Raw genomic sequence first — 11,875 nt, 5'->3', positions numbered from 1 at the left:
CTACAGACAAGTATAAATAAAAAGTAAATGCACTGAGAGCAAGAGAATCCAACAGCTATAGATACAGATATGAAAATTTTATATGTATTTTCCCCTCCTCAGCTGATAGAGGGAAATACACCTGGGCTCAGTTGACTAGTGCACTCCTGTTACTAAGAGAGGGCCATAAGACTTCTGCCTCATTACCACGCTACCTCTCGTCTGGGCAAAATGACATTCTTAATTTTCTCCCCAGAAAATGCTTAGAGTTTGAATTAATAATATATTAATTGAGATATCCTAGATTTCAGCCCAAATTTTATTGGTTTAAAAATGTTTTTAAATAGAAAAATTTAAATCTGAATACTGCTCTTTAATAAAGCCTTAAAAGATGTGAGATATTGAAATTTATAGATCTGGCATTAACTTCCTGCAGTGGTAGTATGTTTAGAACCATTAGACATGCATGTATTCATTTATGAACTTCACTTCTGCCTATTATTTACTTTATGTTCCCTTACAGAAGCTATGTCATGGCATTTCACTTCCCTTCCAATATCTCACTAAAAATTCACTACCTATTTTGGTATCACAAGAATAATTTTTATTGTGTTCTTCCACACTGTTCAGAGAGAAAGAAAGAATAAAATATCTGTTGTTCAATAATTCTTCTTCCAGCAAAGGAAGTAAAAAGAGCCCCCATGTTTCTGGAAAAGCTTCAGAACTGTGGTGTTCCAGAAGGGTACCCCGTCAGATTAGAGTGCAGAGTTGTGGGAATGCCACCTCCTGTATTTTACTGGAAGAAAGATAATGAGACCATCCCATCAAACAGAGAGAGGATGAGGTACTGTACCATAACACCCACGCCTGAAGTTTCTTGTGGCTGGACCAACTGCTTCCATGAAAACCTGTGCGATAAGTACAGATGGTGGTGCTTTAAAAACAACTTCTTTCACCCACATAAAGCAGTAAAAAGCCTGCTTCCTTGTGGGGTGAACAGTGGCTGTTTCCTTGGTTCAGAACAAAGGCATGATGCACCACTGCTTCAGAGTGGGGCCAGAGCTTGCGGGTCATGGGCATATGAATCTCCTTATCAAACATACTCTGATATGGTATTTTAATGCGTTTGAGCACCTTATTCTCTCTACGCTATTTTTTCCCCAGTTTAGTTCCAACTAGGTATGAGTTCAAACTCAGAACAGTTTCAGTGGCCCAGAGCACGGGATAATAGAGAGTTCATCATATTGGATAGAGAAGCTGATAACAAAGTTGGTCACAAACAAGGCAAAGACTTTGATCCACGCTTACAAAATACAACAATGTTCAGGTTCAGCTCTCACTGTCAAATCCCTCACTATTTTTTAAGTTTATCAAAACAAAAGCTGATAAAATAATATGCTTGTCTGTAATTAATGATAAATTAATTGGGGTTTTTTTTTAAGATTTCTACTTCAGCATAAATCTGATTTTTAATATTTTATTTCACTTGGCTCCAACTAATGATTTGATGCAGTCACTGGATCTCTGAGATCAGCTTCAAGAAGTACCCACAGCTTCACACACACTCCTGCAGGCTATCAGTAAAGAACTGGCTCTGCAGCAGCACCTGTTAGGGATGCACACCTATCACAAGGGAAAGCATTCTTGGGAAACTCTTGCAGTGATTGCCCTGTCCCGACCCAGAGAAGCTCTGTACTCCTGTCCCTCTCCAAAAACCCCACCTGATTCTGACCTTCTACAGCCTGTAGTCTATATGGTTTGGGCCCAGTCCTATTTAATATCTTTATAGATGATCTGGAGGAAGGGATTGAGTCTACCATTAGCAAATTAATGGATTACACCAAATAGGTGTTCCCCTTTTGTAGGGATTGTTGTTATATACATGCAAACACTGTAGTTACTGGAAAATGAACAACTGTGCCACATTTCCACTTGTTTCACAAAAGGTTAGAAAACAAGTTTTTGCTTCAGCTCATCAAAGGAATGATTAAGGAAAACCTCCCACACCCCACAACGCCAGGAGCAAGCATCAGGGTTGTAACAGCTCTGCTATTTCAGACAGCTGAGACCAGACTTCCCCAAAGGCTTCCAGTGGCTCTGCACAGAGCCATGGGCAGCCTCATCCCCATTTGTCCCTATCCTGCCTCACTGTTGCCTTCCTGCCTGAAGCCAAGAGACATTTTTGTATCACAATAAGGACACACACCAGCTCCTATACTACTGCACCCCCAGCAAAAGGCAAACTGTGCAGTGCGGGGAGCAAAGAGTGAATGCGCTCCCTTTTTAATTTGTGCTGTTGGAAGCACAAAATGTCCTCTTGTCCTGAAAGTCTGTGGTTTCATTCCAGTTCATAAGGAAATAAAACCTCAAATTTCAGAATATCCTGAAACTTCAAGTGTTCTGAAGTGCTCATCTCGCACCTCTTCCTTTATAATGAGAGAAACACTTGGGTTGATAAAAAGGACCAGCCTCAGCCTAGAGAGCAGAGGAGTCTCAGTTCTGTTATACATTACTGAAAGGTTTTTCCTGGAAAGTGCAGCCACAAAGTCTTAGATCACTGGAGAGCAAAGGAAGTGGAGGGAACAGTGAAGCAGGTTTCTTTTAGAGTGTTGGCTAAGCAAATCTTTTTGATTTTCTCACTTGGTCATTTTCTCATGGAAAAGGGTGCCCCAAGAAAGTTCCTGACTGGCTCTAGTTGCTGTTGTGAAAAATATCCCAACTTTGTACTTGGCTCTTGGTATTTTGTTATGTTCTTGTTCCAGCTTCTGAACTAGGAAAAAATACAGTACGATTGTGCAGCAGCTTTGCATGGGTTTAGTTCATTAGTATTCAATAAATAATGCTAATATTAACATATCCAGAGCAACAATTCAGCTCCCACTGTAACACCATGGCTGTGCAAAACTGAGAGGAGCCAGAACAGATCTGATATTTTCTGGTCATTGTTTGAGGTCACACTGAAAGCAAATCTATTGACTATAGGTGTCTTAGACTGCTACCTCTTTGAGAATAGAAATGACAACGTATCTGTTTCAAATTTAATACACATATTTTAAAATATGAAAACTGATATGGTCTCGAGAAATACTAATTCCCAAACACTTGTTTTCCCAGCATGCATCAAGATACAACAGGGTATGTCTGCCTCCTGATCCAGCCTGCCAAGAAAGCAGATGCTGGCTGGTACACCTTGTCTGCAAAGAACGAAGCTGGCATTGTCTCCTGTACTGCTCGACTTGACATATACGGTAGGGATTGGCTGGGAAATAAAACAAACCCCCAACTAGTTCTTAGTCTGGGTTTGACATGGATTAGAAATCAGTGTCACAGCATGGCCACAGCTTAATAAGGCCCCAGAAGAGATATAATGATACAGCAAAATGGCTAAACCAGCTCTGCTGCATCAGTGTAAAGGAGGGTAAGGAAAAAAAGCCGAACGAGGAGCCTTGCACAATATTCTCTACTTCCATTTTCCACCTTCCAGAATCCCTAGACACATAAGCATATATTTTTGAGTTGAACCTTAACTCCACTGCCTCTGACCTGATGGAGCAATAAATTGCACACAAAAAAGTGGAACCCTTCTTCCACAGAGCACAGGGGGTGCAAACCAAGCCCAGCTGATGGGGGTTACTTTACATCCAATACATTTGTCTAGGACTCAGAAGGCCCCAGCGCACTTCAAGAACTACAGCACATCATTTAACTGTTACCTCTACAAGACAGAATAGACAAAGCAGAGTATTTTGATCACTTAAGCAGCATAATTAAACACAAAACATGTTCCACAAACTGGTTGGATTAGAACCAGACCCTCAAAAGAAATAACAAAAACCCCATGTTTTCAAACTCATATTTCTCATTTGTTTTTAAACCCCACCTAATTATCAGAAGTAAGTCACCAGTGCATCTCTGTCAGCCTCCTGCCACCTTGTGGTGATATGGGCAATAGTAATGGAAGAATCGAGGGCTGGGGAGAGGCTGATTCAAGAAAGGTGATACAAAATTTTAAAATTCCTTAGATATCTAAATGTTGAAAGACATAAATTTTCAAATGAAATACTCAAGGCACAAACAGGAAAAATATAGAAATCAAGAAATGCTTCCCAATTCCAGCCACATTTTCTAAAATACACAGCTCACACCCCAAAGTGAGTGACAGAAGTCATTTTTCTTTGTGCTATTTTGAATGGGTTGGGTCGAGAGATTGAAGGTGTGGTCTGATATTTGCAATTCAGCGTGCAAAGAAAAATAATAATGAGTAAATAATGAGTTCAAGTAGAAACACATTGGGTGCTGCAAGAAAAAAAGGAGGCTCTTTTAAAAATATTTCCAGAGAAGGTCAAAATTCAGCATGGAAAGACATTTCTTATCAATGCTTAACATGTAGATTGTAGTCTCCCACACTAAGTTACCTCAAAGCATTGGAGCCTGAAGTTGACTTCCATTTTCATACCCTTTCATTTGAACTGCTGACAGATGTGTCTATCTAATTCGGGTGCAGACCCATACCGATAAACACTGGCAAAGAAAATACAATTTTCCCTTTTCTGAAGTGTTTTAGGGATAACAACTGCTAGGTATTACCTAATATAATATTTTTACAAAATTTTAGTGGTATTTAGTGGTTCATATGGGAACATGCTGAATGTTACTTCTAAATTACTGAATATGGATCTTTGGATTACATTTCTTTCAGTATTTAAAAAAAAATCTAGAAGTTACAACTACTAGTTAGTAGTTGTAAGTACTAGAGGGCAATAAAAACTGCAATCACTTCCTTGAAGAAAAGCAATCCAGAGGATGAAGTAGTACAGAATCAGAGCCCTGGTCAGTTTGTTCATCTCTGTTCATGCTATGGTATGTTTTCAGTTTTGATTGCAAGGGTTTTGGGGAAGGCTCCAAAGATTCAATCATTAAATTTTGGACTTTGTGAAATCCATGCAAACGTTCCCATTGAACAGGGATGAAATTTTATCTGTAGACTTCAATAAAATTACTGAACACACAGACTATGCCAATGATAATATTTGAAAGAACAGACCCTAACCCTGAAAGAACAATACCGTGCTCTCCTCAAGGATGTTGGAAGCAACTTTCCAGATGTGTGTATTTTTGTTTCATTGTGACCAGAACTGGAGGTTTATACATCCCATTACGTTTCTGTTGCTTCAGCTCAGTGGCACCGTCAAATTCCACAAGCAGTCAAGCTCCGCCCCGGTGGCAGCCGCTACACGAACCTCAGCAGCCAAGGACTCGACATCTTCTCTGCCTTTCCAGCTCCTGAGAGCCCTATGCTGTTTTCATCCCCAACCCAAAAGCTGGTGGAGAGTGAAGAACTTTGAAAAACAAACGCTCGTTCCAGTTGCACCTACGGAGATACTAGAACTGTGAAAAACTAAATAAAAACAAAAAGAGGTACAACTCAAGATGCTCAAGGTTTACAAGCAACTTGTTTGTAATTAAGTGTTCTGCTGCTGCAAATGCTGCAAGTAATATATCGTACAAGACTTTTGCATATGATTTTAATGCAGGATAATTGTGGAATGGAGTGTTGTGCAATAAATTCAGAACTGTGTAGTTTGCTAAGAATTACATAGTAAACATAGTTTTCAGCACCTAAAAGCCAATGCCACTTTTACTTCTTGAATTAGAGCTACTGCGCTGTAGCTGCCATGGTAAGGATTGATGATGATTAGCTGGAAGACTGCCAGTGAAAACATTGACATTACAGTAACAACAATCCTGAATGAGGGTAAACAACAAGACTTTGAATGTAATTCTAAAAAACATGCCAAATAATCACAAAGCACAAGTTAAAGGGAAAAGATGTAACTCATTTTTATATATGATTATGCCAGACTATTTTAGAATTTTTGAATTCCAGATTAGATAAATATAGCATTTCATGTAGGTACAGCTGTATACCCTAAATATTTATATTTGTGTGTGTGTGTGTACTCCATGAACTGTGTACTCTTGGTGTAAAGGTTCATAAAATAAGGTACAGGACATGTGCGTAAGGCGCTAACATAGGAAATGAAAATTCCTCGTGTCTGAAGCATGTTCTCTTGAGCCTGTAGCTGAAACTATTTTCCAGATGTGCTTCATACTTTTTTCTTTACCATGTTAGTGATCCTCTGACTTTAACACAGATGATACCAAACTTGTAACTTCATGGCTTTTAAATGTCAGTCTCTTCTTCCTAATTTTTAATGTGCATCTACCATCTAGCTCATTTTATAGCTAAATGGAAAGGAATTGCGACCTGGTAAATTTTCACCACCATTTAGGAAATGGTCACAGGTGTGGTGTCTAACATGAAGACAGAAAATTCTGTTAGTATACGAAGTTTAAGAAGTTAAGCAACAGTTATATGTGAAAAGCTAGAAAAAACCCTACTGTAACTAACAGTGGTAATAAATAAGGCAAATTAATGAAAGCTCTACAGAAGGTGTTAAGTCACAACACTTAATGACTGATTTAAATATTTTGGCACCTATACAGTTACATTAATAGCCCCCAGCTGTGAATCTGCAAATGTTCACAGTGTTTTCTTGCATCTTTCAATTACTGCTAACCCTTTTCTCTGGACAATGTTTTCAAGCACTTCTTACTTACTGCTTTCAGTATGGCTGCAGAATGCAACAAAGTCATGATCAAAGTCACAGAGATGAAAAAAAAAAATTAACAGGTACTTTCATTTTGGCTATATTTGGGGTTTTTTCAAATTTAAAATTTTAACTTTAAAAAAATTACATATGCAAAGAAAACAATGGGGAGTTATCTTAAGAGCAAAAGAATATTGGATATAGCCAGAGACTGAAAAAGAGTTCCTTTCACTGGGCTTCCCACAAATACAGCTTCTATTGTCCCTAACTGTTGATTCCCTAAGGGTTTAGAGGAAGTGAATTTCTTGTGTTGTTTTATTTCCCACCTGAGTGAACACCATAAAACAAAACCATCATTATAACTCTCATGCTTTTGTTAGAAATCTCAGGCAACTCACCCCAGACTGGACCGACCACACAGCTAAAACACAGTCTTATCCTAAGATTTAAAACAAGGTGCAGGTATTTCCATGGGAAAGCAGATGTTGCCCATGTTGTACCTCTTTCCTGGAAAACAAAATAAAACTCATGGCTATCAGAAGTGATGCATTGAGTTAAGGGACTTCGGTAATGAGATGCACAACTTAAGACATACTGTGGGTCTGGTTGTCTAGGACAGAGAATCTACCACTCCTCTTATCTTCACGTGGTTTTTAGGGTGGCCTAGGATTCCAAAACTAAACCCAAAATTTAAAGTTTCCCATATTAGTTATTACTCTTGGAAAAATAATCCAAGAAAAGTTACTAGATTTTGCCTGCTTAATTCAGTGCTGTTGGGAAATGGGAAGGTAGGAAATTAAGACACAAAAGATCAAACTCTACTCACATCTACAGCCCTGGTCTTCCCATTATTTTGTGAACTGGAGAGAAGGTTTTGTTCTGAAGTATTCCAGGTTGTATACTGGCCATCAGGCTTTATCCCTAAGCACAAGCTTATTCAAGAGATTGCCTGCTTGGAAGTCCCCTGTGGCCCCTTTGCCTGGCTGAGAGTGAGAGGTTGGACAAGATGGCCCCCTGAGCTTTCTTCAGACCTAAATCACTCTGTGCTTCTAAATTGTTTTATTTTCCACTGCCTGTCTAAATATCCTACCTGGATTAAGTTACCTGTCAGCTGAGTAGAAACTAAGAATTCAAGCAAGCACAAACTTTTCCTTTTTGCTGGAATCTAACCTATTAGGCAAGTCAAGCTCCAAGGGTTCTTCACACAGTGTAGAAGAAAGGAATACTAGTACTTAGTTCTGGCAACTATCTGGTTACCAGTGCTGGAATCATACTGATCAATATTACTGACAGCAGTAATGGTTTTCACATCTTACAACATCAGACATCACACCCAAAAGCTCAATGCAAGTAAAAAAAGTGCACAGTGCAAACCGTATCTCTTCACCTTTTCTCTGCAATGTCAGTGGAGTGTCTTCAAATTCACATCATTATAACCTGAGTTGATGGGCTGAGGATTAAATGGTACAATGTTTCTTAAAATGTACATTCAGTTCTTTGGAAGTGGGAGGACAAGAAGCTGAAAGACTTTTCCCAAAGATCTGTCATAAGAAGGATTAAACCTTAGTCATTCAGGAAGGAGCCCCAGAAATCTCAGTGACAGTTAGGCTACAGAAAGTACATCACCAAAATCTGTTAGCTGAACTATAATATTCTCTCCTGGACAGTACTTACCAGCAAAAAGATCAAAACCTGTCACATTTCCCTAAAAACCGCGGAAGTTAGCAATTTCAATTACTTGTAATTGATAAATACTGATAAAAACAAACTCAGAATCTGATCCCAAATGGTCTGTAGTTGTTACATTTTGTTCCTTAAAGGACATTTCTGCTCTGCGCGTACTGAACTCATGAAGGGAGCCTGTAAAGGCAGCTTGTGTGAGTGGATGTCAATGCTGTTTAATAAGTAGTACTGATGTGCCCATCACAAGGAAGAACTTGCAAGAAAAAGACACCAAAATTACGTTTGTGTTGTTAAGTGGTGGAACAGACAAGGGAAAAAGGCCTGTGGAAGAGAAGGACAGTAGGACAGTACTGTGTTGCCACATGGTGTCAGGATGTGCTAGAGCCACCCTGCTCCCTCCTGAACAACCTGGCTGCCCATTGCTGGTGTTTACTGAATAACCAGTTCCACCTTACACTAACACAGCTTTTCATTCTCTTACTCAGGGCAGGCTACTGCAGCAACAAAACTTAATGTTAGACGGTCCACTGAAGTCACTGTTAGTTATTAACTCCAAAAGTCCATGAAACCACCAGAATGTGGAGTATAATGCTGTATAAGTGTGATACAGAAACGCTCGGGTTTGTAACCTCTCAGCTGTTTACTGATTCAGAATCCTGTAGGTTTAGTTTCCCATTTCCTCCTAGTCCTGGTTTCGTATAAAACCAATCAGAGGCATAGTATGTTGCAAACCAGAGCAGAAAAGACAACTTTTGTGTTGCAATTCTAGATTTCAAAAAGTATTATTTTTGCTTTAAACTTTTGGTCCAGATTGATGCAAACCCAGCCTCACAGGCAGCAGCAGCATCACATATAGGTCTGCATCGGTATCATTGGACCTCTTGCCTTAAAACCACTGGACTGAGTTCCTTGCTTCCACATGGAAGGTGGAGCAACCTTTCTGAACGCCTTACCTCTGCTAACACGAGGAGATGAGAGCACACACTTCAAATAGGAAAACCCAAGTCTGCAGTCTTCACCTCCATATATAAACAACTGCCAGTAATTGTACTTCAACCAACGAATCTGGAATAAGAATTCATTTAAGAACTGTGTTCTCAATGCTTCCAGGTTTAAAAGCATTAGTTTCTGAACAATGTCCTTACAAAACATAATGAAATATTTATACTGTTAATACAGGAGAAGCGATTCATTGATAATTGCCTTATTATTTACAACACAAAAATGTTCACTTTGAGCCTTAAAATTCTAGTTAATATTTTTTCTTGATTAAAGTTGATTTCTTTTTTCCAAAGTCATTCTCACTGGGAAGAAAAATGCTCACGTCGGTTTTATAGTATATTTTAAGCGCACATGAAAGGAAAAAAACTGTTCAGTAATGTATTTCCCTTCATCTCACCTGAACGTAAATAAACGCTTCATAGGTGCATACAAGACTGTGTCCTTCACATGTTCAAATAATTGTGAAAATGTGCGACAATTCCAGAAGTTTTCTCAGAACTTTGCTGTGACAGCTGATTAATGAAATCAGAGTTTACATTATTTAGAAGAAAATATTAAATATTGTCAAGTTATATACTAGCCATGCTTCTAGCAGGTAGTTGTGAAATAAAACTCATTGCTTTTTTAAGCAATTCTTGCTATCAGTTCACACTGGTTTTAAAATATATGCCTACTTACAGACTGCCATAGCTGAACTCCATTGTGCCTCAAAAATTTTTGCAGTTCACTGGTCACCTGGCCCCCACACTGCCCTGAAACCCCCATTTGCTGCATCCAGACCAACACTGATGCAACTCTCCGTGCACTCAGGCACAGGGTGCCTGGGACAGAGCATTGATCTTTTCAACCCCTGGTTGTGTATCCAGCACTTGGGCAGCTAAAGTCTGAATGAGGGCCAATCAAACACACAAAACACACGAAGTTCACTCTTTCTTTCTTTCTTCAATGTGAATGAGTGAGCATCATCTTTGTATAAGGGCCCATTAGGACATTTTGGAATAGGTTTTAAATGATGCAAACCCAACACTTGAAGGAAGCTGGATCTCATAGCTCAGATACAGAAGAGAACAGAACCAAAGAAAGGATGAGTCCCATCACATTTGCTAGTACAGATTTTGCTTTCCCATGTAACCATGTTTCCCCATTCCTGCCTGATTTCCATGTACTTCTGCGCCTGTCAGATCAAAGGAAATGTTCTTAAAACCATTTTAGCTCAGCTACAGCTCAATGAACTAACATGGCTTCTTTATATTTTATAAATTGCTCCAAGCAACATAACTTACTTCTATTAATGCCTTTATACATCAAGTCCACTATAAGGAACCATTTACTGCATAATCAAAAGAAATCTTGGGCCATATGTGCTGTGAGTTTCAGTGGAGTTCTCAATTTATATCAGTGGGAATTCTGTTCAGAAAGTGACCATCCTTTATGATCACACAGTCTGTTAGTAACGGGCAACATGGTTTTGTAAAGAAATCTAAAAATACTGAAGACAATCTGAAATGTTAGAAAAAATATTACTATGCACCCCAGGTTACAGGAAGCCAGTCAAAAATGAACTTCGCATTCCTTGGAGTTACATAGGCAGACATTTGAAGCAAATTTTATGTAAGATATATTTTTCATGCTAATTTCTGTACAAATGAAAACTGAATTACAAATTAGAAAAAAATTAGTAGACAATATTAAAATGTACTCTGATAGAAGATACATTTAAATATTATACATGGGGTTGGTTAGGGGTTTTGAAAGCCAGGTTTTCTTGAAATGTAATTAAAGTTTAAAATATAGAGCATTGTTTAAGAAGCCCACAAGTACCAAGTGAAATCAATGTTTGTTGTAAGATATCTGTGTAGAGGAAACACTGGACTGCTTCTTCTATGAATAAACATGTCTTTATCCTCAGTGCACTTGAGTTTTTGCCCCTGGATATTTTGTAGAAATAGAAGAGTTGAACATATTTAGACCAAGAAAACAGCACTTCTGTGAATTCTTATTTTAAAAATCTAGATAAGTTTGGCTCCTACACTACAAAGAAACGCATCTATATTGCTTAGCTCAAATAGCTGGAATCCCAAAAGTAAGGGTACTTATGTTAAAGAAAAAGCTTCCTTTGGCAAATCAATTCCTTTGGCCTGGAAGCAGTATTTTTAAAAAAATTTGTGCCTAGTGAATCCCATCACAGGAGGGACTTGCACAAAGATTTCACAAGGAAAGTTTTACTTAGCAAGTAGGAGTGAGCTAAATATTGAAATACCTAATGATACTCATGCTTCCCCACAGGAGGAAGCTGCAATGTCATTGACTTTGCAAATGTATAGCTGAGGTCAGTCACATTTTTATTTTAAATAATGGGTAGCACCATTTCAGAACTCCAGTCAAGAACTGAGTCTTGCCCTGTATGTATGTATAGTACAAGATGGACTGTGCACTAAATACCTTATAAATGGTGAGATGGAAGACAAAAGCCTAAAAGAATTGAATTAATGGAGGTTGAAAGACATGCTGACGATGAGGAAAAAAGCACTGACTTTTTATTACTAACATACGTTTTGGGAACATGGTACCCTAATTCTGCTTTTAGCCACTGAAAAATC

At 38.6% G+C, this 11,875-nt stretch overlaps 1 protein-coding gene across 2 annotated transcripts in view; it reads left to right on the top strand.

The window, feature by feature from the left end:
• The window catches only part of MYPN (myopalladin), a 76,715-nt gene extending 65,532 nt beyond the window's left edge, over positions 1-11,183 (top strand). For both annotated transcript variants that reach the window (XM_017746457.1, XM_008642750.2), the window contains exons 18-20: positions 658-823; positions 3,094-3,227; positions 5,155-11,183. In XM_017746457.1, the coding sequence (XP_017601946.1) occupies positions 658-823; positions 3,094-3,227; positions 5,155-5,324 (470 nt within the window). In that variant the 3' untranslated portion in view covers positions 5,325-11,183. The remainder of the gene's footprint in view (positions 1-657; positions 824-3,093; positions 3,228-5,154) is intronic.
• The last annotated feature ends 692 nt before the right edge of the window (positions 11,184-11,875 follow it).

Source organism: Corvus brachyrhynchos, unplaced genomic scaffold, assembly GCF_000691975.1.
Source record: "Corvus brachyrhynchos isolate BGI_N302 unplaced genomic scaffold, ASM69197v1 scaffold279, whole genome shotgun sequence".
Lineage (NCBI taxonomy): Eukaryota > Metazoa > Chordata > Aves > Passeriformes > Corvidae > Corvus > Corvus brachyrhynchos.
The sequence above is the reverse complement of the archived record's forward strand: the minus strand, read 5'-3'. Positions and strand labels throughout refer to the sequence as shown.